This window comes from Lissotriton vulgaris, chromosome 6 (assembly GCF_964263255.1).
Source record: "Lissotriton vulgaris chromosome 6, aLisVul1.2, whole genome shotgun sequence".
NCBI classification, from domain to species: Eukaryota; Metazoa; Chordata; class Amphibia; order Caudata; family Salamandridae; genus Lissotriton; species Lissotriton vulgaris.
In genome coordinates, this window is record NC_141694.1 from 1,725,071,983 (window position 1) to 1,725,099,801 (window position 27,819).

Below are 27,819 nucleotides of genomic sequence, written 5' to 3' on the forward strand. Positions count from 1 at the left end.
GGTGACCCTATCAGCTATCATTTTGCTGCCTCCCTCTAGCATCTGGAAACCTGGGTGAGGCGGTGGAACACAGGTGAAGAAAGCATTTCATCTGGCAATGAATAACCAAATTTGTATCCAGTTATTCAAACTAATGGCTTCCAATGGAAACCAGACATAAGACAATTGCAGAGGTTACGTTATTTGATAGTGCAACAACTGGAACCGAACTAGAACATAGACACTGTTGTCAGCAAATGCTATAACAATGTTAAATATTACAACAAAGCAGGTGTAGTTATCTTTTATGGTCTTCTCAATTAGCAATCAAAATAGATTTGTAGGAGGTTTGGACTAATTTTCTGTTACAGCAGATGGAGCTTTTCTTGATATGAAGGGTAGATTGAGTGTGGGGGGCCCTCAGCTTGGGAGAATCTTTCGGCAAAGCTGTTTTAAATGTGTAACTATTTTTGTGTAATTATATGGATCACCACACATTAATGCAATTGTCACTGAGCACACAATTTGTTATGTCACCAACATCACCCGGGGATTGATCCGGTCCAAGCACAATGGTGCACATGGACATGTAGAAATCATGCGTCGTCTGCTCTGTCAAACTAGATTGCATCGGTACCCTTAGAGCCAACTGGCTCTGTTTCCCTGTGACATGCGGATTCACTCTAGGTATACACGCTCAATACCAAATGTGAACACCAGCCCTATTATGGCACCATGGAACACCGCCACTAATGTGCAATTCACACCCGTTCAATCATACATGATGGGTCAGACCATAGGGGTCGGGGTAACCAGTCAGTTCAATTTATTTAATTCAATGGGTCCATATAAGGACCCATTGGAGAAGTGTGGCTCACTGGTTAGAGCAGGCAGACCCTGAAGCAGAGGTCAGACCCGGGACCAGGGTTCGATTCCCGACGCGGCAGGGTGTTGAGCTCAAATGTCCACGGACTCGATAATTCTCGCTTCGGTGCCTGACCTAATCATGGGTTCACACTCTGCAACTCTGGGCATTAGGCTTGCTTAATCTCCACATCGCCCCCCCCCCCCGCGGCGGGATGCCTGGCTTTCACCTTGGGGATGCCCTGTAGGGGCTATCTCACAGGGAAAAACCAGGACGGGTTCCCAAGGCAAGCATGGAGATACCCCTTCGCGGGTCGATTCTGGCGCTATATAAGAAACATAATAATAATAATAATAATAATGAGGGTAACGGATGACACTTGCACCGTAGGTTGACCCGCAACTCGTTGCATAGTCTTCCTTCTCTCTCTCTCTACACTGGAGTCATGACGCAGGTAGCGTGAGACTCACGCCATCAATGCTGGAAAGTTCCGGTGAAGGTCCTCGTGGTGCAAGGCTTGCTTAAATACCACAGGTCTCTGCTCCTTCAGTCTCTATACCGGAGCCCGTGTGAGGAGACTGACAACTGCAGGCAATTGACTCGCCGCCCCGCTGCTTCTGGAACCTACCCCGACCAGACAGCGTTTCAGATTTCTTAACTACTAGGGACCACTGTGATATTGTCATTGCTTCTTTATGTTACAGTCTCCACTCAATCATTGCCCTTCAAACCCACTTATTAGCGGTGTGACCATCCTCCCTTTGTGGTTAAATCACTTATGGATTAAATACATCACCCAAGCAGAGAGCGGCTGCTTCCTGCTTTCACGCCAGTTAGGATTAGACTGGTCCCTTCCGCAACCTTTTACGGGTAAGCTCCAACAAATGCCCAATTTACTTCCCAGGAGCTATAGATGTGCACTATTCTGACAATCTCATTTTATCCTCCATTAGATGTGAAAATCTAATACCACACCCCCGGTTGGTTGCCCACCCCAGTCCTGAGGAAGACCCTCAGGCCAAGGTCCCAAGCACCCTTAGCGCCACAAGTCAGGTCGAAACGTCAACACCCATACCCTTTGAACCTGGACCAAAAAAAAAACATCCATGTCGTGCCTACTCGGGATACAATCCTGGATTGTGAATAATTGTAAATAGTCCATGTAAAATATGTCTAGGTCAGGTTATCCTTATTGATATTTTTCTGTCAGTCAAACTGTTGAATCCTACTTTTAACTTCCTTCTATCCTTCACCTGGGATCGTTCTCACTCACTACTCTTGAGCCCTCACTTTGTTGCACGTTCTCTTGGAAGCAACCACTTGGAAATTCTATTGTTTAGAAAATTCTACTGTTTATGAATATATGTTCATTATAGATAATGGGGTAACCCACAACACAAACTGTTTATAATTGAATTTATCTCAGATAATTAGTCACGGACAACCTTTATATGAATATATCTTTGCAGAAAAAAACTCTCTAACATAGAATAAATTACATGTTTCCGGATACTTCTGGCTGTTACACATTTTTCCTTGTGATATTTCTATAATACTATGAGCAGTTAATTCACGAGCTCCTAAGGATTTGATTGTTTTAATTGATTTATATTACATACTTGATTGGTTTGAGGACGATTATTTTTCGTATCGTTCCCCATAAACCAGCAGTGAGAATTTAAGAGGGTAGAAGGAGCCCTGCAGTAAACAAAGGTGAACTTTCAGTAGTGTTGTGGGCCTATTGTGGCTTTGACATTATGGTTTAAATCTTTTATTGAATTTTCACAAAGAGCAAAACGATAGGACCACAATATTCCTCCCACTCGACCTCAGGTTCTGCCCGTCTGAATCCATTAAAAACCTGGCTGTTCTCCAGATTATGACTCCAGTCTTGTAATAAGCTTGATCCACTCCTCCTTCCCTGAGTTTCTGTTTTAGCACCGGGACACCCCTCCGGGGGTAGCTGCGCGCTGTATAAGCTACTTAAATAAATAAATAAATAAATAAATAAATATTCCATGCAAGCATAAAGAATCAGGCTCCAGAGTGGGAATGATATGCAATGCAATGTCAATCGGAGCCAATCAATAACGCGGGCCGTTGGTAACAACTGAACATAATATAACATGACCCCCCCGCTTGTCCACAAAACAAAAGGATATCTCCATCATCGCAAGGAAGAAAAGGGGATGGTGGAAGCATCAGCGTCTGGTTCTCGGTTTGTGCTGGGACGCCTTCTGTTCTGTAATCGGGGTGTCTGCCAATCGGATAAGGCGTAAGTATCGTGGGCAACTCATTTCCCGGAATTCTCCTGTGAGCAGCGTTCAGAATGGCCTCCACAACTCTGGGAACTCATCCCCAAGCCCGGCCTGTGCCAGGGACATCTTTTCCATACCAAGCACCATCCACAACCTATGTAGCCAGCCTGTGTGTGGGGGGGACCTGTGATGTTCTCCAGTGGGCCAGGATGTTTTGCGTGGCCGCCCCCAATGCGATAGCGATGAGATGGCCCCTTCGGGCCTTTTCGAGGGTACCTCAGGGCATTGGGCAATCCTAGCAAAATGTAGGCAGGGAATCGGGGAAGTTGGGTATCTAGGTGGGAGTCAATGTCATCCAATATCGGGTCCCAGTATCCCGGTAAGCGGTCGCTGCTCCAGAGTAAGTGTTCCAATGTGCCCAGTTCCCCACACCCTCTCCAACAACGGTCACTAATGTGGGGGTCCATTTGGTGAAGGCTCTCCAGAGTGTGGTACCAATAGGTGGCTACCTTGGTCAGGGTTTCAGTCAGCCCAGCATGATATGCGGAGTGTCGTGCTATGTGATAGATACCGCTCCACTCTTTGTGAGTTAGGGCCCGTCCAGGTTCTCATTCCCACCGACACCTGCCCGCGTTATATGTGTGGATGTTTGTGAGGAGGAGGTGTTGGTACAGATCAGAGATTAACTCTTTCTCGGAAGTGCGGGTGACCAGCCATTTCTCATAGGGAGTAAGGTGGCGTTGCGCTCCGGGTCTAACGTCGGGGTGGAAAGCCCAGTGTCGTACTTGCAAACAAGCTAACCTGTCCCCTTCAGATATGCCATATTCTTCTTTTAACTGTTGAAAGGAGAGAATACCTTCCAAGTTAAATAGGTGTCCTAACGCCTTGCAGGGAGAGCGTCTCCAGTTCGCGAATGCCTTCGGGTCGAGGCCCGGGGTGAAATCGGGGTTGGCAAGGGAAAGGTTGTCAGTTCGTGTTTGGCGGCGACTCGATCCCACACCTCCATGACCGTGACAGTGATGTAGGATGTGTAGAGGTTAGGTGGCCGGTGGCGCTTGGGAAGAAAGGGAATCCCTTGAAGGGGCATACCTGCGACTGCCTGGTCTTGGAAAAGCCAGTTGATTCCACCTGATGCCATGCCACCAGACACCGGAGTTGTGCTGCGTAAAAGTAAAGCTGGAGATCCGGTATTCCCACTCTGCCATGGGCCGGTGGGAGCACAGCTATGGCCTGTTTGAAACGTGGTCGGCGACCTTGCCATATGCAGCGCGCCAGTTCAGATTGCGTCTGCTGGATCCAGCCTTTTGGAGGCCGAAGGGGGAGTGTTTGAAATAGGTAAAGGATCTGTGGCAGGAGAGTCATCTTGGAGGCGGCTATCCTCCCCAGCGAGGAGAGGGAATGGCGCTTCCATCTCTGGAGCTCCTCGCGGATCTGCTTGCGAAGTCTGGCATAGTTCGCCTCCACCGTAGTTGGTATGGTGGGGCCTATAAGAACTTCTAAATAGGGAACTGTGGTGCCAGACTATTGCATGTCATGTTCCTCTTGCACTTCAGCCAGGGTCTCGGGCGACAGCGAGACGTTAAGAGCGACCGATTTGTCTGTATTGATTTTAAAGCCGGAAGCTTGTGTAAAACTATGGAGTTCGATAAAGAGTGCACGTAGCGATCGGACAGGATCTGTAAGGGAGAGTAAAATATCGTCTGTGTAGAGGCAGATTTTGTGCATGTCCCCTCCGAATGGGATACCCTTGATAAGACCATGCTGCCTGACCCACTGTGCTAGTGGTTCCATATACAGAGCAAACAGGATAGGGGAAAGGGGGCATCCCTGCCTGGTCCCCCTACCTATCTGGAAGCGAGGGGAGTTATGCCCGTTAACACGTACCGTGGCGCTGGGCTGTCTGTAGCAGTTTAAAATACGAGTGCAAAGAACGTCCCCAAAGTCAAAGTGATGGAGGACCTGTTCCAGGTAGGGCCAATGCACCCTATCGAATGCCTTTTCAGCATCAATAGTGAGGAGCATGCAATCCGGGCGCGTGCGCGACCCTGCTTCAATGAGGTGTAAAACTCTCCTGGTGTTGTCACTCGTCTGTCGTTGGGGTATAAAGCCCGCCTGATCTGGCTCCACCAATTGTTGCATGTACGGTGCGAGCCGGCTCGCCAGAATACCCGTATATAGTTTAAAATCAATATTCAGAAGCGAAATCGTCCGGTACGAACCACAGCGGGTTGGGTCTCTGCCGGGTTCCGGTATGACCGAGATCGCCACCTCTAGGATTTCAGCGGGAATCGCACCAGGCTGAGCAAAGGAGTTAAAAAGATCCCGCAGCAGGGGGGCTACTTGATGGCAGAATGTTTTGTAAAAGATTGCTGGATACCCATCGGGCCGGGGGATTTCCAGAGTTTCAAGCGGGAGATCGCTGACACCACTTCCTCCAGGCCAATGGGCCTGTCCAAGAAGCCTGCTTGGGCTTGATTCAGTGACGGGAGGTGAGCTTCCCGCAAGTAGGAGTGGCCCGCTTGTAGATCGAGTGTCTCGCCAGCATAGAGGGATCGGTAGAACGCCCCGAAGGTCTCCGCTATTGTCTCGTTATCCGAGACTAGGTCACCCCGTTCCGTGTGAATAGCCTGCACCCCCTGCCTTTGGCACTGTCCCCGTAGTTTGTTTGCCAGCAGCCGACCGCATCTTTCCCCCCCGCGCAGTAGGCCCGTCGAAGGCGGAGGGCCGCGTATTCCGCTGTGTCTTAGTCGAGAGCGGCTAGCATCTTCCTTTTTGTGCATAGTTGACGCCAGGCCTGCACCACCCCCGTGCTCTGGTGCATTTGCTCCAGCTCTGTCACCCGCTGCGTAATTTGGGCCCTTTTCCGCGCTCTCTCCTTGTTGTTGGCTGTGGTGATAGATATAAACTCGCCCCTTAAGACCGCTTTAAGGGCAGCCCATTGAGTGGCCTGTCTGGTATCAGTATTGTTGTTGTGTGTCAGGAATTGTGTGATAGCGAGTTTGATCCGGTCTACTGTCGAGGGGGTATGAAGAAGGGCTTCCTTGAGGCGCCAGTGTCGCTGTGGGGTCGGTGTGGCCGGTAAGAGGAATGTGGCCGTTACTGGAGAATGGTCCGATAGTGAGGCCGGCAGTATGTCCACTTCCTCCACTCGCGATGCCAGCGGGGAAGTGCAGAGGAGGTAGTCTAACCTGGCATAGGACTTATGTGCCCCAGAGTGGTAGGTGTAGGCAGTACTGCGCAGGTGTAGGTGTCTCCATAGGTCAGTGAGGCCGAGGTCCCGGAGATATGAGTGTTCAGATTTGGACAGGGCCCCCACCTGACCTTTCCTCTGACAGGAGCGGTCTGCAGTGTTATGAAAAACTAAGTTAAGGTCACCCCCTATCAGTAGGTGCTGTTCGGTGTTGGCTGTGGCAGCCCCTAATGCTGTCCGAAGAAATTATTCCTGCCCCTCATTGGTGCATAGACCGAGCCCACTAGTAGTGTCAGACCGGCTACTAGGAAGCGATAGACTAGCAGCCTTCCCTTCAGTTCCGCCTCTCGTTGTACAATTTTGCCTAGATTGATTTGGCCACCAAGATTGCTACCCCAGCCACTTTCTTGGAGGAAGACGAGAAAAGTTGTGTGGGGAAGGCTCGAGTTTTAAGTCTGTGTTGGTCTTTGGGCAACAGGTGTGTCTCTTGGAGCACTCAAATGTCGGATGCGGAGTGCTCTAGGAGGGACAACACCACCCGGCGCTTAATGGGGTTGTTGAGCCCTCTCTCGTTTAGAGATAGTACTTTAAGTCTGGCAGGCTTCATCCCACGTCAGGGTTGCTTCCAATGTTCTGAGTGATGTGCGAGGTGTAAACATAAAGAAAAGAAAAAAGTGGACAAGGGGTACCCCAACAACAACATTCGGCCCGTCCCCGGTCCCCTAACTTTCGCCCGTGCCCCCCCCAGCCCTCCCCACCGCCTACCCTCCAAGAAACATCCCCGTCCCTCCCCCCAGAACTCCCAACTCCATCTCCCCCCTCCTTCCCTCCCCCGCCCCCGCCCCCGCCATCCCCGGTGTAGTGCCCCAATTAGTGAACATAGTCCCAGTCCTGCCTCCCTTCCGAACAGGTCTGTGGTGAGTTACCTGTGTGGACGTCCGGACACGTCGTTCCTCATGGTGCCCCCCGGACCCCCCCCCTCCGGACCTGCGGAATGAGTGATGCTGGTGGTTTCTCCCCCCGGAGGCATATTAGTCTGTAAGAGCAGTGTCTTTGACCACCTCCAAGATGGCGTTGTCCATCTCTGTCTTGATGGTGTGCGCGTCAGGTCTTGTGCTCGTTCCCGATGTCCGCCGCCGAACAACTTGCTGCCAGCCATCCCTAGACTGCCATCCAGGTCTCATCGGTGACGCGCCCTCCTCAGGTTGACTGATGCCCAGCAGGTCGCATGTTTCTTGCAGAGAGTGGAGCTGATGCAGGGCTCCATTCCATCGGAAGATGAGTCCGAAGTGGTGACCCCAGGCATACGGTGTCTCTTTGCTCCTCAGAAAGTCCGTGGCTATTTTGAAGGTCTTGAGTTTTTGGAGTGTAATTGCCGATAAGTCCTGGAAGAGGGCCAACGGGTGTCCCTGAAACCGCAGGGGCTGCTGTCGTCGTTCCTCTCTGAGGATGCGTTCCTTGAGCGGATAGTCCGGGAGAAAGGCCAGGATATCCGGAGGCGGCGCCAATGTCCGCCGCATCAGTCCCACTCTGTGGGCTCTGTCTATTCTAATTGCAAAGTCTGCAGATTCACCCAGAATGTCTCGGAATAAGGCTTGCAGGTACCCCGTGATGTCCGTGCCTTCTTCTTTGGGTGGAACGCCGCGGACCCGAATGTTATTCCGCCGGAACCTATTTTTCAAATCCTCAGCAAGGGCCTGGAGGTCGACTTGCTGGTCTCTCAGCCTAATCACCTCTTGTTGTAGCTGCTCCATCTCCTCGTCTCTTGCGTGACTTGCCTCTTCCATGGTGGATACCCTTTCCCCTAGGCCATCCACTTCCCTCCTAATCGCTCGGACTTCCCCTGCGACCTCTTGCTTCAAAGTTTGGAAGTCTTCCCTAAGTGAGTTGAAGAGAGTCTCCAGGAAGGATCTGGTGATGGGTACTTCTCATTCATTCGCCTCTTGATGGTGCTTGGATGCACACGGTGATGTTTGCCCTTTATCCACCTTCAGCTGCCCTTTGCCCAGCATTTTGGGGGAGAGTGCGCTCTCCCTTCTTCTCCCTTTTGCCCGCCATCTTGTGGTTCGTCGCGGGGGTTATGGCCCTGCCGTCCACTCAGTCCTGTCCGTATTCCTCTCCTCAAGGGCTCAGTCGTGCGTGCCTGTCTCAGCCTTCTGGGGAGCATGCGGGGCAATGCAGAGATCCCTCCCCGGTGCCTTACCCATTCTACACTGGTCCTCGGTCTGAGAGGTGCGTGAGGGCGGCCACTCGTGGGGGTCTCGATCTGTCCCACCACTCCAATGATTGCGGGTCAGGCCGCCAAGGCGCCTCTTTCGCTCTTCGGGCCCCCAGTGTCCCTCAGGATTGCTCCCTTTGGGGTGTCAGGTTGTGCCTGCGGGGGACACGCTAGGAGCCCCCTTGTTCAGCTTCCTCTGTCCCCCCCTTCCGCTCTTTCTGTGACAGCGCTGCTCCGTCGATGCTCACTGTGGGGTCTACTTCTGGGCCCCCGGACTACTAGGCCACCCCTGTCTCTGTGCCTCTGCAGGGGGAACGGATTCCAGCCTTCCTCAGCACTGGTCGGGGCACAGGGAGTCCGAGTGGGGGCCACTACTCTCCCAACATACTCATAGAATCCTCTTGAAACTGAAGTCTGAAGTGGAGAAGTGTGGCTCAATGATTAGAGCGGCAGACCCTGTTGCAGAGGTCTAGCCCGGGACCAGGGTTCAATACCCCGCCTCGGCGGGTCTTGGGCTCAAAATTCCACGGACCTGATAATTCTCGCCTCGGTGCCTATTCCAATCATGGAGTTCCACTCTGCAACTCTGGGCAATAGCTTGCTTAATCTCCACAACGGCCCCCACAACGCTAAGGATGCCTGGCCTCCACCTTGGGGGTGCCCAGGAGTGGACGTCTCACAGGGAAAGCCAGGATGGGTTCCACAGCGATATTCGTACAAGCGCCTTGAGACCCTTGCGGATGGGTAGTGCGCTATACAAGTATCAATTTACATTTACAAGTCACACTTTTCAAATTCACTCGGAAATTACGTTTGAAATGGTACTTTTCCACAATCCAAAATCATGACAATCAAGACACAACAGAACGCTTTCGCCCTAAGAGCAAGTTTATGTCACCCATTTCACATAAAAGCATTGATAATTTCGAATCTTTGGTAAAAAAAATATTTTGAATCTATACAATATAATCAACCCAAATACACTAACTTGTCTAAAAAGGAGAAAGGGGTTTTGAATGATTTACGACAAGACACGAGCATAACATTTCAACCGGCCTACAAAGGGGGAGCCCTTGTGATCATGAACACCACATTGTATGAACAGAAGGTGAACGAACATTTCCAGGATCTGGACACATATATTCCATTAGATCATGATCCCACTTTGGAATTTGCGAAACATTTGGATGTTTTGATTAATAAAGCTGAAGATGATGGACTCCTCAACAACAACACTAGAAAATACCTACAAACTGCCAATCCACAGATCCCTCACACATACATGCTAACCAAAATTCATAAGCATGCCAGAAACCCACGTTGTCGTCCCATCCAATCCCAACAGCCAAGGTGAGGAATTTGGGCATCATTTTCGATGATGGACTAAATTTTATGGACCATGCTAATAAAACAGCATCCACAGCCCATTTTAAATTGAAGATGATTAGGAAGATTCGTCCTTTTCTCCCAGAAACAGCCATCAAAACTCTGGTCAGCTCATTAGTCCTGTCCACTTTGGACTATTGTAACGGATTATTCCTTAACGCACAATCCAGAGTCATAGGGAAACTTCAATCCATTCAAAATGCGGCAGCTCGCCTACTTGCGAGAAAAACAAAGTTTGAGCCCACATCAAAAGTTATAAAGGAATATCACTGGCTTACAATCAGGAATAGAATACACTTTAAATCCTTATGCATAGTTTATAAGGCTCTGAACGATCAAGGTCCATACTTCCTAAAAGAGCAACTCCAACTTTATAAACCAGGTAGACCGCTCCGATCAGCCACTCTCCAGCAGTTAACCGTTCCACGGGCCAGAACAGTTTCTTGGGGCGATCGCCGCTTTTTGGTGGCTGCCCCGAAACTGTGGAATACTCTCCCCCGACATATTAGGCAAAGCCCTTCTCTTATCCAGTTTCGCAAACAACTAAAAACTTGGCTCTTTGAGCAGTAGCCTTTCCACAACGATGTCCAGCTTTCCCAATGACAAAAATTGCAGTTTAGCGCCAAGACGCCCACGGGTAAATGTTGCGCTTTAGAAATGTCAACAAATAAATAAATAAATAAATAAATCGTGGCAGGATGCGGATCGATACACGAACCCATCGGGCGGTTCATTGATTTTCACTTACAGCCCTTTGTACAAAAATGGTCTACTTATGTGAAAGACACAACTGACTGTCTATTGAAACTGGAAAACGTACGTCAGCTGATCACTGAATCTACCGTTTTTTGCACCATTGATGTAGTGGCGCTATATACGTCAATAGCCCACAATGAAGGCCTTGAATCTATCGAGTGGCGTCTATTACAATCAGACATGAACCAGGATCTAGGAGTATTTCCGATGGAATTACTCCATTTCTCGCTATACCATAGTTACTTCCAGTGGAATACCAAATTTTATCTCCAGCGCACCGGTACGTCACTGGGATTTCCGGGGGCGCCTTCGTACTCCAACACCTTCATGGCGTATTTTGAAGAGACTTATATTTTACATCACCCTGAATGGCAACAACACGCAATTCTATTCCTGAGTTTTATTGATGACATATTAGTACTATGGAATGGTGAAATGGATACATTGGTGGCATGTATAAATGAACTCAACACAAAAAATCCACGAATCAAGTTCACACATAATATTGGCCTTCATCAAATCCAGTTTCTGGACATCCAAATCTATAAGACCCCAGGGGGATTTTCTACTACAGTTTATCGCAAACCTACGGATGTTAATAACGCTTTAAACTACTCCAGCGCACACCCCAGGTCTTTGAAAGATCACTTGCCAGTATCTCAATTCACACGCATTAAGAGAATAACTTCTGATCCTATTCAAAGCTCCATGCTAATTGAACATCAGACAGCTCGATATAGAACACGAGGACACCCTGAATCTACACTTGAGAATGCAAGAAAGATGGTTGAAGTGCAAACTCGAGAAAAACTACTTCAAAAAGTTGAAAAACCAGACAATCAATGCATGGTTTACGTTCTTAAGGAATCCACACAGGCTGGTCAGATCAAGAATATCATCAAGAAAAGATGGGAAATCATTGCTCAGGAACCTGACTTTGCCGATTTGTGGGTAACCCACTATTTGCACACAACCGGGCAAAAAACTTGCGGAAATTCTAAAAAAAACAGCTTCGCCGGCGAAAGTTGCATTTAAGGGCATGCGTAAATGCTACAATTGTGGCCAATGTGGCAATGTCATCACGGGCAAGAACTTCGCACATCCTCGCGCAGGTCAAAACATATCTCTAAAACATACATCTGATTGTAACACCACTGGGGTCATCTACGCCATCCGCTGTCCTTGCGGTTTGGTATACGTGGGCAGAACGACCAGAAAAGTGAAAACTCGCATCATCGAGCACAATAGTTCGATCCGTAACCAACATCTTACATCTAGCTTAGCCTCACATTGTATTAGGGCATCTCACACTATACCCCAAATCAGATTCACTATATTGCAGAAGGTAGCAGTAGTAGCAGCAGGTAGAGACCATCATGTGATGTTATCGAGAAGGGAACCACTTGGATCAAAAATTTAGGCACGATGAACCCAGGGGGTCTTAACGACCAGTATGAAATGTTATGCTTTTTATAATGTTGGTATCATCATATTGTGATAACTGTCATCTTTTGTTACCCTTGTTTCATCTATTGATGTAAAGGCTTTGCACACACGGGAACTCACTATTTAACTTTTTATAACTTTTTCATATTATTTAACTAGCTGCATTGGCCTCCTTGATGAGACGATTCACCCCTTTTTTTCGGACATCTTACTCATCCAGTTTTTTCACATAGGCTATTACACCCGTTAGCTCCCCTTAGTGTCTGCTGTTTCTTTTCCAATATTCACAACAACACTTTTTCACACATATTTATTTATTTTATTTAAGTAGCTTATACAGCGCACAGCTACCCCCGGAGGGGTGTCCCGGCGCTAGAAACAGGATCTCAGGGGAGGGAGGGGTGGAACCAGCTTTATAAAGACAATCTAAGTCTGGAGAATAGCCAGGTTTTTAATTTGGCACGGAAGATGGATTCAGACGGGCTGAACCTGAGGTCGATAGGGAGGCAGTTCCATAGTTTGGCACTGATAACGCTGAACCCTCTACCGCCCATTCTGGAGCGGCGAAAGCGGGGTGTGATCAAGAGGCGAAGGTGTTGGATCTAAGTGATCTGACAGATTGAGAAATTATCACTCGCTTTTTCAGGTAGCCAGGTCCGAGGCCGTTGATGGCTCTAAAGGCGAGGGTTAAGATCTTAAATTGAATGCGGCTTGCAATAGGAAGCCAGTGGAGCTCTTTGCGGTAGGCGGCAACCGATTGACGGTAGGGGATATTTCCGATCAATCTGGCTGCCGCATTCTGAACGATCTGAAGCCGATCGATCAAATATTGAGGAGCACCGGCATATAAGCTGTTGGCGTAATCTAGGTGAGAGGTTATGAGGGCCTGAGTGATTGTTCGGCGGGCCTCCAAGGGAAGATAAGGGAGGATCTTCTTAATCATGCGCAGCTTCGCGAAGCAGACAGAGGTGACCATGTTGACTTGTACTTTGCAAGAGAGTGAGTTGTCGAACTGAAAGCCCAAGTTACGTGCTGATAGAACAGGGGTGGGCGCAGGGTCGAGTGCTGTGGGCCACCACAGGCTGGGGGAGATGGGTGTTTTTTGGTTAAAAAACAGGACTTCTGTCTTGTCAGCATTCAGTCTAAGGTGATTGTTGGTCATCCAGTATCAGATGTTGTTCAGACATTGGCGGAAGTTGGTAAAGGTGGAGTCTGAGTGGTCTCTAAAGGAAAATATCAGCTGTGTATCATCAGCGTAAGAGACCACCCTGACTCCACAGGACTCCACCACTGAGGCCAGAGGAGCGAGATAAACGTTAAAAAACAGAGGGCTCAGGGCAGAGCCCTGCGGAACACCACATAGCAGGGGTTTACCCTCCGATGTGAAAGGCCTAAGCATCACCTTCTGAGTTCTACCAGAGAGGAAAGATTCGATCCAGGCGAGAGCGGAACCACCGATTCCGACCTGCTTTAGACGGTTTAGTAGGATTTTGTGAGAGACCGTATCAAAAGCGGCGGATAGGTCGAGGAGGACCAGCATGGCCTCCTCGCCCCTATCCACACACTCACGGATAGTCTCAGCCACTTCCAGAAGAGCAGTCTCAGTACTGAAACCTGCTCTAAATCCGGATTGGGAGTCGTGCAGCAGGGAGTTATCTTCCAGATACTCTGTTAGTTGTAGCTGCACGGCTTTTTCCAAAAATTTTGCAGGTTTGGGAAGGAGGGAGATTGGACGATAGTTGGAAAATTTTGTCGGATCGGCGTCCGGTTTTTTCAGGATGGGGACTAGCAGAGCTTCCTTCCACGTAGTTGGGAAGATGCCATGATGGAGGGAAGCATTCCAGATGGAAAGAAAGGAGCTGGCCAGAGAGGGGGCTAGGTCACCCATGGTCTTGGCAGGAATTGGGTCGGAAGGGGAACCAGATCTGCATTGGGTGAATAGCCTGAGTGTGGACTCAAGAGACAATTCGTTAAAAGACTGCAGGGAGGCGGATTCCGAGGCGGTCACATGAGGGAGCGGGGGGGAACCTCAGGGAATGAGGTACAAATATTTTCAATTTTTTCGAGGAAGAAGTCCGATAGTCCATCGCATAGTGCCTGGCTGGAGGGGTTCTGCGAGGCTCTGACGGGGGGGTTTACAAATTCTTTGACAATGTTAAAAAGGGATTTAGAGGAGTTTTTAGAGTTGGAGATTTGTAATGAAAAATAGTCTCTCATGGTGGTTTTTTTTAGTTTAAGAAACTTTTTCAGAGCGGATTTGTAAGTAGCTTTGGATTCAGGGTCGTAGCTCTGCCGCCACTTGCGTTCAAGTAGTTTGCATCGGCTTTTTTCCTCCCGGAGGGTTGTAGAGAACCAAGGGGCAGAGGGGCCGGTCCTAGCTGAGGAAATGAGTTTGAGGGGGGCAATGGAGTCGATGGCAAGGAGCAGTGCAGAGTTGAGTCTAGAAACATTCCCATCAATGTCATTGGATAAAGGGTCTGGTTGATAGTTAAATAAGGGGTCTAGGGTAGCACAGGTGACTTTGTGCCATTTTCTCCCTAGCGCTTTCCTGAGAGTAGTGGGGGCGGGTCTAAAACTTACCTCTAGGTTGAAAGGGACAAGATGATGATCAGACCAGGTGAGCGGGATGGAAGGGAAGACTGTGATGTTAGAGAAATTAGCGAAGATGAGATCCAGGGTATGCCCAGCAGTGTGTGTAGGGCCCTTAACTAACTGGCGCAAGTTCAGGCTCTGCAAAGTTTCTAGCAGGTTGTTAGCTTTTGAGCAGAGAGAGTTGTCCACGTGGAGGTTGAAATCTCCTAGCACCAAAAATGTTTGGTGTTTGAGGGAGAGATCCGCTAACAGGTGGGTGAGTGCCGTTAAAGAAGGAGTAGAGGCAGTGGGCGGGTTGTAGACTAGTGTGCCCGCCAAAACTACTGCCGCGGTATCCGAGATAGTGAAGTGCAAAGCTTCAATCATCCCGATGTTCGTTAATTTGGTAATAGACAAGTTAAGGTGGGATTTAAGAATGATGGCAAGGGGGGGAGGAGCCAAGATGGCGACCGGAGCGGACGTATAGGCTCTCGGCTCCGCCAGCCCTTGTCTCCCGCACCATAATCCTGCCTACTATCCCTTTACATATCGCCAGCGGGATGTGCGCTATGTTATGCTGACTCCGCCAGCGTTATTCCGGAGCCTCCGACCGCCCGGCAACAGCAGATATCCCTGGAATTACTTCGCAGCCTTGGACCCCGGCTTGAACCTCCGCGCGCCGCCGGCCCCCTGGGCACCGTGACGGTCGGGCTGCCTGCTCGCAACTGGAGTGGGGACAGTGCCGCCTTCACCTACGGCAGAGAAACTCCTGTACAGACCGGCGGGATTGCACATCGCATTCGCTTTGCAGCGCGAGTGCGTGGCGAGGTTGGAGGGGAGGTGAACCTCCTTGCTGGATACCGACGCATTGCTGCCTCGACCCCATTGTTGCTTCTGCCTGGTGTTGGCGAGCCCCCCCCCCTCCAACCTGACTACACAGCTGGGTCGCTACGGCTCCGCGTGGGAACCGTGAGCCGAGTGGTGACCCTGGCGTCAACGTGGGCTTAGATTGGGGATCGATGCTGCTTCGTGGACCCCCACCCCCAGCTCTATTGTTCCACTATCTACAAGATGGCGACGCCTCTCTGCCTGCGCCATGAAGACGATGGCTTGTCCTCGCCTTGGAATTGTAGCTCCACGTCCTTGCAGGGAGCCAGCCCCCATTCGTCCTTCCCTGCTTTGCAATTGCAGGATCCGCAGCCTGTGTGGTCTAACGGGGATGTTATGGCGGCTCTGGGTGAACTAAGAGTGGCGTTGAGAAGTGGCTATCGTGTGCTGGGCGAGAAGCTTGATGCCCTTATGATCGACCGGGAGTGGGAGCGGAAAGTCTCTTCTTTACAGAGTCTGGATTTGCCCTTGCAGCTGGCTGATGGGGATACAAGGTTTCCGAGGGTTCCTGACAATGCTGCTACTGTATCCACCGATATTTGTTGCAACTCGAGGCCAGTTATAAGACCGGTTAGTGCTACTTTGTTTTCCTCCGGCATTGAGACTGCCTTCCTGCCTCGTTCAGCATCACCATTGTCCTGGTCAGCTAATACTTGGCCTGTAACTCCCCTGCTTGCCCTGTCCCTGGGGCCTCCCATCTCCCGGTGGTGGAACTTTTACTATCTGGCTGAGTTGGTGGGACTTTCAACTGATGAGTGACTTTCCTGGAGGCCGGCGACGTCCATTTTGCGATTATGTCCCTCCCCCTCCCCCACTTCGGCCATCTTGTCTCTTTGTACCTGAAGGGATAGACTTTGCGTGTGGGGTGGGGGTGGGGGACCGCCACGATCGGGCCAGGGTTAGACGATTTCTTTCAGTGTGATGACATGCCGGCGGGAAGGGACTGGATTGGAATTGTTTCTCTTGTTTGATTTTTACACACATTTAGCACTGCCATTTTAGCATACCGGTCCTATTCTGCCACTGATAGTTGGGGTAGGAGGTGTCTTTGGAGCCGGTGGTACCGAGAGTTTGTGGCACTGACTCCCCCTGCCTTCCGATCGACAAGTGGGGACCTAGGCTTGAATACATTCTGGTATATTGAATGCGATGTGTGTGATGTTCTTTCCCATTTACGGACATAAGTACGGGGTCATGCTGTTCCTCTTTGTTGTTGGGAGGGCGGTTCTGTGCGGTATGGGGGGTCCAGGGGCACATTACTCCGACTCTCACTTGAAGCAATGTTTTTCCGAATTTAACGCTGCACATGGTGTACGGTAACTTGACGGGATTAGGACTGTCATACATTTGCTTAAGTCATGCACGACGTAATGTCTTTCCCCAACTGCTTCTGCATTATTACTTATTTCTGAGCTGTCGCAAACTGTGTGGGGATAGTGCTTTTGGCTGGGGGGCTGGGAACGTTCGGAATTGCTCCTCCTCCCGCTTCACTTGTATTTTGTGAGAGTTGTAGATTAGGATGGCCTTTTCTCACTCTCTATATTTAAGAGTTACATTTTGTTATTTTTTCTTATCTTTTCCTTTTCTTCTCTTTCTTCTCTTGTACTGCATTTCGGGTTCTTTAATGGGCGACAGGCACATTGTCGGGGGGGGTAGGCCGTAGCCTCCGCATTGGTGTAGGGTGGGGGGATAGATTTAATTTTCCTTATTTAGTTTCTATGGGCCTTTTTTCTCAACTTTCTGCGCTTTCTTGTCCTATTTTCTGTTCTGGGTCTGTGAGAGGGGTTAGTAGGGAGTGGGTGGCGTTGGGGGTGGTACGAGCATGATTCCTGTTGTTCAGTTTGTTTTTACACTGTATTGCCACTCTGACGGGGTGCTCAACGCAACTGCTGCTATTATTTATGCTGCCTACTCATGTTGAGTAACTACTGTACGGACTCAGTTCTCCTTGCATCTATTCTTCATTGATTTCTATTTGATCGGAAAAACTTTAAAATTTAACCTTCAATGCTCCTTTTCCTTGGCGACATGATTTTTCCAGTGTAACTGTTATTAATTGTTGCTATACCACCTGATGCAGCTGGGGGACCGAATTGCTAGCACCTGTGCTCAAAAGTATCGTGGCCGGCCTGATGGTTGTAGGCCCGTATTTGTTTCCTTTTACATGCACAATAAAGGTTTTCAAAAATTTAAAAAAAAAAAAAAAAAAAAAAAAAGAATGATGGCAAGACCACCTCCTGATTTGCCCCCCTCCCGATTGATGCCCTTTAAGAGGTAACCCGGAGGGGTAGCAAGATGGATATCAGGAGAGGAGGTATCAGTGAGCCAAGACTCGGTGAGGAATAGGATATCCCAGGCGTCAGAGATAATTGATGTCCATATCTCGTTGGCGTGGCGGGGCAATGACCGGCAATTAATCAGACCTGCTTTTAGCTTCAGAGGAAGGGACAGGCGTTTAGTCAGGCTGCGGCGGGAAGCGGAACGAAGGCTCCAAGGCGGGAGCGTGAAAATACAGTGAGGGCAGTTGAAAGAGGCATCCTCCAGGTGATCGGGGCTACAGCGTGTGGTGGAAGGGCAAGTAGTGGGTTTTAGAAGGAGAAGCTGGGATCTGGTCCAGCAAGTACGATCCAAGGCAGACGGGAAAGGCAGGGGGGCTGGCCCTCGGCACGGGCCAGGCGCGGACGGGCGCAGACGGGCTTGCCTTAGGCGCTCCCGCTGCGTTCGTCCGCTGCGCTTGCGTGGGAAGCACATTTGGGGAGAGGGGGGTGGGCGTGGCCTAACGGGTGGGCGTGGCCTCGCGCTAGCGATGGCGGCCGTGAAATATGATGCAAGGAACATCGCTACTCTGGTTATTGCGACTACGGTTGCGTTTATCACACATATATCTTTGCGGCATATCGGTCTCACAGGTACAATAAAGTTGCGTTCGCTTGAAGTAGGCGGGTATAAGATACCACGTGACCCTGGGAGGCGTGACTTCCTCATTCACCTTCGCGGAAGCAGCGGGTGGTTTGAAAGCGTTTTGGCTAATGGCGGTGCATCTTCGCCGAGAATCCTAATCGGTAATTCATCGGTAAGACTCGCATCCTGGAGTCCGTTTTAGATACATTGACCGCACTATAGCATGTAACATTTAATAACATTTATTGACACTGTGTGTATTTATTTCTCAGAGTCTTCGCGTTCTCAAGGATCACACACTCGGGAACAGCAGGTTCTCTTGGCATTCCACTACGTTTAGGAAATACGGGAGGGCTCTTCTATTAAAGACATCGGTAAGCCTTTTTTATAGCGCATACGGTTAAACTATGACACCAACTTCGAGGCTTGAGGTTTATTGTGCTTATTGATTCCTTTTTCAGAGGATTGAGTACCGTAGCAGCACGTAAGTTTTTTGGGATATTGACGCACGTTTATCACTCTTGAGAATCTCTCTTTTTAGCACATGTAAATACAGATGATATTTTATTTATTTTTTAATTTGGGCGTTCTTTGGGTGGTTTCCCTTAATCAGCACCCCATATAGAGAGTCCTGCATGTGCAAACCCTAGGTTTCATTTGTTATATATACACCACGGAATGAGAGAGCAATTTGTGTATATATATTTTCACAGAGCCAGCGCGACGGAACCAAATCTTCATTGAACAAGTGTCACGGGAACACGACATTGATTATATTTTTTTTGTTTATATGTTGATGATGTAATACCCCTGAAGAAGGGTCGAGTTTAGACCCGAAATGCATTGGGTTTTGTTTCGGTTTACACCATGTATTCATGAAATCACGAAAAATTGATCGTTTCATGAGTCAAATTCATTCATGAATTTTGTTTATCAGTTCATTACGGACTATCCATTGTGAATATTGTTTTTCACATAAATATAGATCTAAATATAATGATGAAAGCATTGAGAGAATTGTTTTGTATTTTTTGATAAAATCATTTTTGATGAATTAATTTTGATGAACATAGCATAAAATTGTTTAGACTTAAAAACCTTCGGGTTATTGCTGAGCGTCTTTCAGACCAGGGTGTTCCCTGGCCTCGACAGTACACAGTTATAAGCTGCCATTTCAACCTGACAAAATTAAGCTTTTGCCAGGACCGAACCTTTCTTTTAAGACATATATCATCCCTTCAATAGGCCATAGGCAGCAATAGGGCATGGTGAGTTGTATTTAAAAATGTGGACATGTACTTTTAAGGTTACATGTACTGGTAGTGGAAAAACTCTCAAATTATTTTACACTATTGCAAGGCCTACCTCTCCCACAGTGTAACATTGAGCTACCTTATTCCATGTAATAAGTGATCCATTTTGTTTAGGAGAAGGTAGGAATGTCATGTTTAGTGATAAGGAAATTATCATTTAAAGCCCTCTTTAACGTCAAAGTCAGACTTTAAGTCACAATTCTTGAAATGCCACTTAGAAAGTTGACACATTCTTGTCCTAACAATTTGGTGCCTGCAGTCTGTATCTTGGATCACATGACTAGGTGTAGTTAGCAGCTGGCCTTTGTGTAGTCCTCCCAGACAGTACTCCAATAGAGGGGCTTGGTGTTGGCATGATGGGCCATCCTGACTCGAGAGGGGAAGGGTGGGAGGGGGAAGAGTTGTCACATACCACACTTGCATTTCAAAGACACTAGCTCAGTTCACACACAAAGGACTTCACACTAGCCTACTATGGCCGGGAGGCAGGAAATTCTAGACACCTCTGTAGGGGAAAAACTCCAGAAGCTTCTCCCACTCAGTGACAGCTGCCTCTGTATGGGGGTGGTGGGTGAGGCATGAAAAAGAAAAAAATATGTACCTTCTTCGCTGCCGCTGCACGTCCCTCCTCCCTCTTTGCTCTCAGCCACCGGAAGCACCCAGGCTTCTGGGATCTCCCAGTCAATCACGGCCCTGCAGGAGCAGTGTCATGATTGGTCTGAGCGAACCCGTTTGGCGGCTCAAGCAGTACCTGGGAGGCTGGGCATGAACTCCACTGGGCTGTGCAACACAATCCAGTGGAGAACATGCCAAGTGTGCATGACTGTTTGGTTGGCCCCAGAGGGCCGTCATGGGCACTTACATTGGGGGTGCAAAGCACAGCTGTCTGGTTGCAAAGACGTATTGGGGACATACTGAATGCATTCTGCCCATTGCTTACAGTTGACTTAGTGTTTTGTCACTCATGTTTGTTTGCTTTCTATTCACTATTAATTTGTTTTTCACCGTGGAGCCTGTGTTTGTCCCTCCCATGGAGCGCAGTCTGTTTTGTACCACTCTGATTGGCTCCTTCCATTCTTCCATAAGTGCTTGCTTTCTAGGAGCTCCGTCTCAATATGCGGCTTGAAATGAGATTTATGTGCTTTGGCGTCTACCATACTCCAGGCTTTCAGGTTCAACTAAGTGTGAGGACCAGTTTCGACTAAATTGGATGGAGTTACTTCGCCCCCTCTTCTTCCGGTTCAGAGTAGCCGGAATCCATGACTTCCGGGCAGGGCTGCTAAGCGTACTCTTCTTACTCTGCTCCGAGGGGCAGGGGTGGATTGGCAAGGCGGGCATTCGGGAATGGGCCGAAGGGCCGTGCCTCAGTGCCCTCTGTGGGCCGTTTTTTTTCTACCCTGTCCCAGTCCACAGAGAGTGGACTAGGAAAGGGGAGAAAAAAAAACGGCCCACAGAGTGCACGGAGACAGACACAGAAAATGAAAGCAGCCTCGCTGTGCGGCCAGACAGCGATTGTCAGCTGTGGCCTCTCCTTCACCCCTGCCCAGCAATCAAGCTGAGGCTGAGCTGGGGAGGGGTGATTGTTTGCAATAATCGGCCTCCCTGGGGGCCAGGTGTTTCTCAGGCCTTTGAGCCATTTTCACCTCGGCCCCCTGGGGCCCATGCAGCCCACAAACGGTGTCAGTCTTAACACCTCGCCCACAGCCCTTCACATTCAGGGCATAGTGGGCGAGGAAGAATGGGTCTTGCTGTGGGGGCCTGGTGATGTTTGGATTTTTTTTTGTTTTATTTATTTATTTATGCAATTTTATATAGCGCGGACTTTACCCGAAGGTGTCAGAGCGCTTCACACTAGGAACAGCAATAATACATGAGGAGAAAATTCTAAGTGAACAAATTACAAAAGCAAACGTTAAGTTACATGAATCAAAAGTGACAATAGTGAGCAACCAAAATACAAGAGGAGCCAACGATACATTACAGGAGGAAAAAGTGATATGTGTGCAGGTTACAAAAGCGTACAAAATACAAGTAGAGGTATAATACTGCAATTAATGGCAGACACTCCAGCACAAGAACAAACGTTACGTAGGCAATGGTAGCACTTCTGCAAGTATCTAAAGCAAACAAAAATGAGAGGTAGCAAACAGTGTGTTACAAGAGAAAAGTGACGTGTGCAAGTTACAAAAGGGTACCAAACACAGGTACAAGGGTAATACTACAATAAATGGTAAATTCTCAAACTGCCAGAACACACTGGGAAGGCACTTCCCATGCACCAGCTTCACCTCAGCCTCCCCCCTGGCTACCTGGCATGACCCAGAAAGCTGTGTTTTGTGCTCCCCTGCCAGGACATTTTCCCAAGGCCTGGAGGGTTGATTAATTTACTAATTGCAGGGGCCTTACCTCTGTTCATGTGCTCCTGAGCTGAAGGTCTGGGGAGGGCTAAGTAGGTTGGTAATAGCAGGGGCTTTGCTGCTTTTCAGGTGCTCCTGTGCTGAAGGTCTGGGGAGGGCTAAGTAGGTTAGTAATAGCAGGGGCTTTGCTGCTTTTCAGGTGCTCCTGTGCTGGAGGGCTGGAATAATTTTGTGACAAAAAGGGGCCTTGCTATTTTTTTTAGTTGCTCAGCATGTAGGCCATTGTCACCTTGGCCCTGTGTCCTGTGCAAGAACAGTATCCTCCCACTTTCATTCCTTGTCTGTGCAAATGGTGTTTCATGAAAGGCCACGCCCCTTGAATGTGGGCCACGCCCCTTAAATATGGGCCACGCCCCTTAAATATGGGCTACTTTTTTCGTCAGTGCCGGGGCCGAATTGTGATCCCAATCCGACCCTGCCGAGGGGGTCAAAATCGCCGTACATGTCCAGCATGCTTTCGATTGACTGCCGGTTGCTGATGTGTGCCCAACATCTGTCTCTCCATTGGTGAAGGGTCTTCTTATCCATGAAGGCCAAGCAGAAGGCGCAAGTGGCGTCATTGTGGTAAAGGGAGAGAGATTATAGACTCTTTGGAGATCTTCCCAGAGGAATTTTGCATGGCACGGATGGCATAACCTGTAGGGATGTAGAGGTTCCATCAGCCTCTACGTTCAATGATGGAAGATGTGTGCTCCGATGGAGCAAGAGCACCCCAAGAGTTGGGGACCCAGTCTTTGGAACAGTCCTCGAATCATGTTGAAAGACCAGGAAAGCGATGGCCGTCGATGAAGCAAGTCATTGGGGCAATGGGGGTGGAGGAATCGACCATGTAAGTACGAAATTGTTGAGGGTTCCTTGGGTTCATATGGGCCTGGGTTCCCTAGACTGCAGCTGCACATGAGTATAGAGGCAGGCAAGCCACTGCAAACTCAAGCCAGGCTGAGGCAAATGCCTGGCACTTGCTCAGGTCGAGGTCCTTTGAAAACATCAAGCACAAAACGAGCCGAGATATCAGAGCAGGTGATGTGACCTAGTGCCTACAGCTGGCACCCATGTATCATCAGGAGCCGGGTTTGAATCCCAGCTTCGGCTCAGAGGTGAAAAGCACTTCCCAGGCCATGTCAAGGAGATGGAAGCTTGGCGACATGGTGCAGAAGGTACTCCTGGCTGAAGAATACAGTAACTTCAGCGCAGGGGACTGCATCAAAAATCAGCAGTGCAATCCGGAAATGCCATCAGGGACATTCATGCAAAGGTTGATAGGGGCGGAGGCAAACAGGGAAATAGCTAAGTGGGGTGGCCCATATTGATGTTCTGTTGTTCGTGTCGTCATGGGCTCTGGCAGACAGCTAAACCTTTTGTTGCTAAACCTCAAAAGACAACACAGCCCTTTTTCTCACCCATTCAGGTGGAGATGGATTGCCTTCCATAATGCATTTTAGCTTGTTTGCATTAAATTGCTGCATACCAAGGTGGTTGTTATTTATATGCAAATGACACAAACACACAGCCTATAGCAGTAGCACACATCTAGGACCTGTATTACTTCTGTGTATCACATTGCAGGTCATTGCTTTCCTCTGGTTTAACCTGCAGTCCTCCTCGTCCCGGGGGTGACTTGTAAACTAAATGCCAGGTAATACCCCAGATTAGAGGTAAACATGACACACCTGTAGAGCAGTTATCCCTAAGGATACCCTGATTGGTTTTGGTGATGCAACGCTGGTATGAAGGTAAAGGGAAAGAAAATATCCTTAGGGGTGGACGCTGAACAGGCATGGAGCAAGTTTTGGAGGACAGGTGGCTCCCTTGAAGTTCCAGGTGAACACTCGGTCATAAGATTTGGTCTCAGTCACCATGTAGCATATTCTACAGGGCCCTCCGGATCACAGCTTGCTCGGGTGAGGCATAGGAGACAGAGGCGCCCGGGCTAGATGGCTCATTGCATTTCGTAGCAGAGTGAAGTACGGTGGGACCCACCTGCAATCAACCTTGATGGGTGAGGCAGGGTAGTATGATCTTATCACTCCAAGTCTTGGGTATAAGCACTACCTGAGATGTGGCCTTCAGCTAGGCATAGCTATGTTTCCAACATGGGACTGAAGGCACCCCCCAACTTTAGATAGTACTTTAGAAAAGGTAGTAGGTAGCGCTCACAGATTCTGTCCACGTCTCAAGCCCTCACTGCTGTCTGCAACCACCTGAGTAGCTGTAGGAGACCACTGGGAAGGGAGGTTGTACCACTCCACTGCTTTAGTGATAGAGAAATACTAAGATACCACATCAATGTGTGAGAAGAAACCAGCTGAAACAGATGGAATGATAAGTGTGTGCATCAGGTCTCTCCAACTGAGTGAGATGTAAATAAGAGCCGACTCGGCTCGCCATATGGCTGTGGTAGCATATAGAGTTGGCATGATTATGTTGCACTACAATAGGGATAGCCAACATACAGTAAATTTAACTAAGGGCATGGCACTCAGCCAGATGATTATGAGCCCTGATTTTAGCAGTCTACTGTACTTCTACGTGGGGTTCCAGGGAATCAATGCAGTGGAGACACCAAGCAATACATGATGTCTGAAGATTTGAAAGCTCTGCATACATTTTGCACACCAGACCTCGATTCTGTATAGTTTGGCGACAGCCTAGACGTGTTGCCCAAAGAGAGGGATGTTGCAGATATGGGAATAGGGCTACACAAATTACCAATACTAAGGAAACCAGTAAGGATTCAATAACTGCAAACCAACCAGGCAATACAAATGAATGGAATAATTTGGCTGTCATGGGCATATTGCAAATGCATGAATGAAAACAAATGAAAGCTCATAATCTTGCGGTCTATGTATTCTGAGCATAAAATGGAAAAAGTCTACTTATCAGGAAAAGAATAGGAAAAGTAAGCCATTTCATCGTCCTGCATATAACTTTCAGTTCATCGCGAAATAGAAACATCATGTTGAGAAATCTATGAAGAAAGTCGAGGTGGCAATAGGAGAGCTGCCACTCTTCAATTCGCAATCTACAGACACAAGGCAGCTATTTTCCTCTGATACTTGGAGTCAGAAAGGCCAACTTGAAGTAGGCCTCGAAAAGATCCACATCGTCTAAACAAACCTCACTGGCATTTGCTAGAAAGAACAAGTCAGAACAGACCCAGAATCCACAGTTTGAACAAACATCAAGAGGGAAGCAGATGAGGTTGGAATTTCGAGGGATCCTGTTACCAAGGTGTCTAATCCTTTATCCCTAGAAGCAAAGGACAAAAGCGGGAAAAGACCTCTACACAATGAAGGTACACCACATCTGCAGAAATGTGGATCGTCTTAGGTTCATCCCAAGCTCAAGAATATTCAAATGTACACCAAACATCCAAGAGTACCTGAAGAAATGAAGATCTAAAGAAGGCCTCCAAAACATTGCCCTGTAAAGAGCAAACATCCTGCCCTCTGCAAACTGGGAAAAACAGATGGGGCCAAAGCGTAAACAATGAATGCTGAGGGACATGGAAGATCAAAGACAAAATGCACATTCGGTCCAGAGTACTCGCAAAGCAGATCCCCAGCACTCTGAAATCTACACATACAGCAAGGTGAGGTTTCTTCTCTTCGATAACCAAACACTTCACGCTCTACGTCCAACAGGCACTAAAGACAAGCCAGATGATGTGTGAGCTGGGCATACCATTACTGCAACAGGGACAAAGCATTTGGACAAACCCACACGTCTTCTTGCTCTGCCCAATGGGGGAACACTAAATAAAATCTCTGAAAGTCCTGCTGTCACGAGGCTGCTCCTTAAACTAACAGTACTATGGACATTCCTTATAAGAGTGTCAGAAACATGCAGCTCTCAGAGAGCACGCGGAATTTATTTCTAGTTTCCGTGCATTGGAACGTGCTTGTTAAAAAGGTAAATGTGCAAACTTTACTGGCGTTCCTGCGGTTCACCAAATAAAGCCTGGATGGCTTCCATCTTTGCCCACGAGCTGAAAGCGCACATCAAACAGTATCAATAAAGTCTTGGTAAACACAGCTTTTGCTTTCAGATGCATTAAGCAGACTATCAGAAGCAAGCGCACACGTATAAGTATCGCATATTTACCCTTGAACTGCAGCTTTCATCTGTTTTGCTAAACAGGCCCAGGGGTCCTCGCGCTCCTTCCACGCGGAGTAATCCAGGACCTCGAAGAGGACCCGCAGCGCGAGCTCGCGGTGCTCCGGCAGATCTGAAATATCAGGAAAGGGCAGGTCATTGCCAGAGCGCCAACATCGTAAACAGCTCATTTAATAGTAAAAGTTCGTACTTGAAGATGCAATAAAGCTTCAATGACATCGGGCACCCTTAAGGACTCATTGCCGGTAATTCAGGGGATGGGAAAATAACGAGAAAAAGGTATTTTAGTGGAATAGCATGCGGGAACCGGATGCACTGTACCAAGTTCTGCATGTTGCCCCGGATTGCAGAAAGTGAAATTTCCCGGCGAAAACACGACAAAGCTGTGGTGTAATCGAATGGATCCAGCACCCCTCGTTACCGGCCCTGCTTGAATGAGCGGGTTACTTTTTAATGAAGACCTAAGTGGAGGCACTTCCACCGTGAGGTGCCACAGAGAAATCCAGCCTTTGTGATTGGCCGCCGTGTGAACAATTAAAGTAGCTGAAGTTCCTTGATTTCTTAGCAATCTGAATAATTGTGGGTCGATCGGTCAGACTGGCATAAAACGTCGCCTGCCCTACTGACAGGCGAGGGACACCTTCTGCGCAGGAACCCTGGCAGTGCCAAGCAAAGGATAGCGCTGTGAAGCAGGAAGAGTGGAACCCCTGGGAGCTATAGGCTTCGCCATCTTTCTGTTAATTCTGCCCACTCTACCTGTATGAATAGCTTACCTTCTGTAGCAATATTTGTGGCGGGTACATGATCTTCCCACAAACGATTCACCTGATCAATTTGTTTCAGATTAGTCTGCAGAAGTGTTCCTCAACATGCACCACCACGTGACGCAAAGCAGTTTCAGCCGCCACTCCACCTCCAGACATACAGACTGGGTGTATATTGGCGGACGGGGGGAAAGTCTGTCAGGGCGACGGAGCACATTTCTCAGTGACCTGACAGAATTGCCAACCACCAAATTTAGAATTGACGTCATGTCTGCATTCATTACTGTAGCATTGGCAGGAACACCGTCATCAAGATGACGGAGCTTTCTGTGAAACGTAGTTTTGTTTCTTCAGTAAGAAAATCTAGAGGCAGGACTTTCTTTTAGAAAATGTTTTAAAAAATGACCCCCTTGCCAAGGTGAGGGGCGTTAGATAGTTTTCACTGCCCCTTACCACCAGGGTTTTCCTGGCAGGGCCGGACTGGGAACCAGAACCGGCCCTGGCAAAATGCTCGGCGGCTCCCCCTGGGGTGCGACCGCGCTCTGTGCCAGGGCCGGTTTTGGCCGTTTTTATTATTACAGGGCCGTTTTTGCAGCATAGCTGCAAAAACGGCACTGTAACAAAACGGCCCCCAGGGGGCCAAAACCGGCCCCTAACAATGCAGCCCCCCCGGGGGATTGCCCGGTGGCCACAACGGCCAGTCCGGGCCTGTTTCCTGGCGGTGATATGCAATGAAAAATAACCTGCA

General features: G+C 48.7%; 1 protein-coding gene across 2 annotated transcripts in view; it reads right to left on the bottom strand.

Moving 5' to 3' along the window:
• The window catches only part of TAF1A (TATA-box binding protein associated factor, RNA polymerase I subunit A), a 394,276-nt gene that overhangs the window by 37,047 nt on the left and 329,410 nt on the right, over positions 1-27,819 (bottom strand). For both annotated transcript variants that reach the window (XM_086927938.1, XM_086927937.1), the window contains exon 9: positions 26,296-26,419. In XM_086927938.1, coding sequence (XP_086784064.1) covers positions 26,296-26,419 — 124 coding nt within the window. The remainder of the gene's footprint in view (positions 1-26,295; positions 26,420-27,819) is intronic.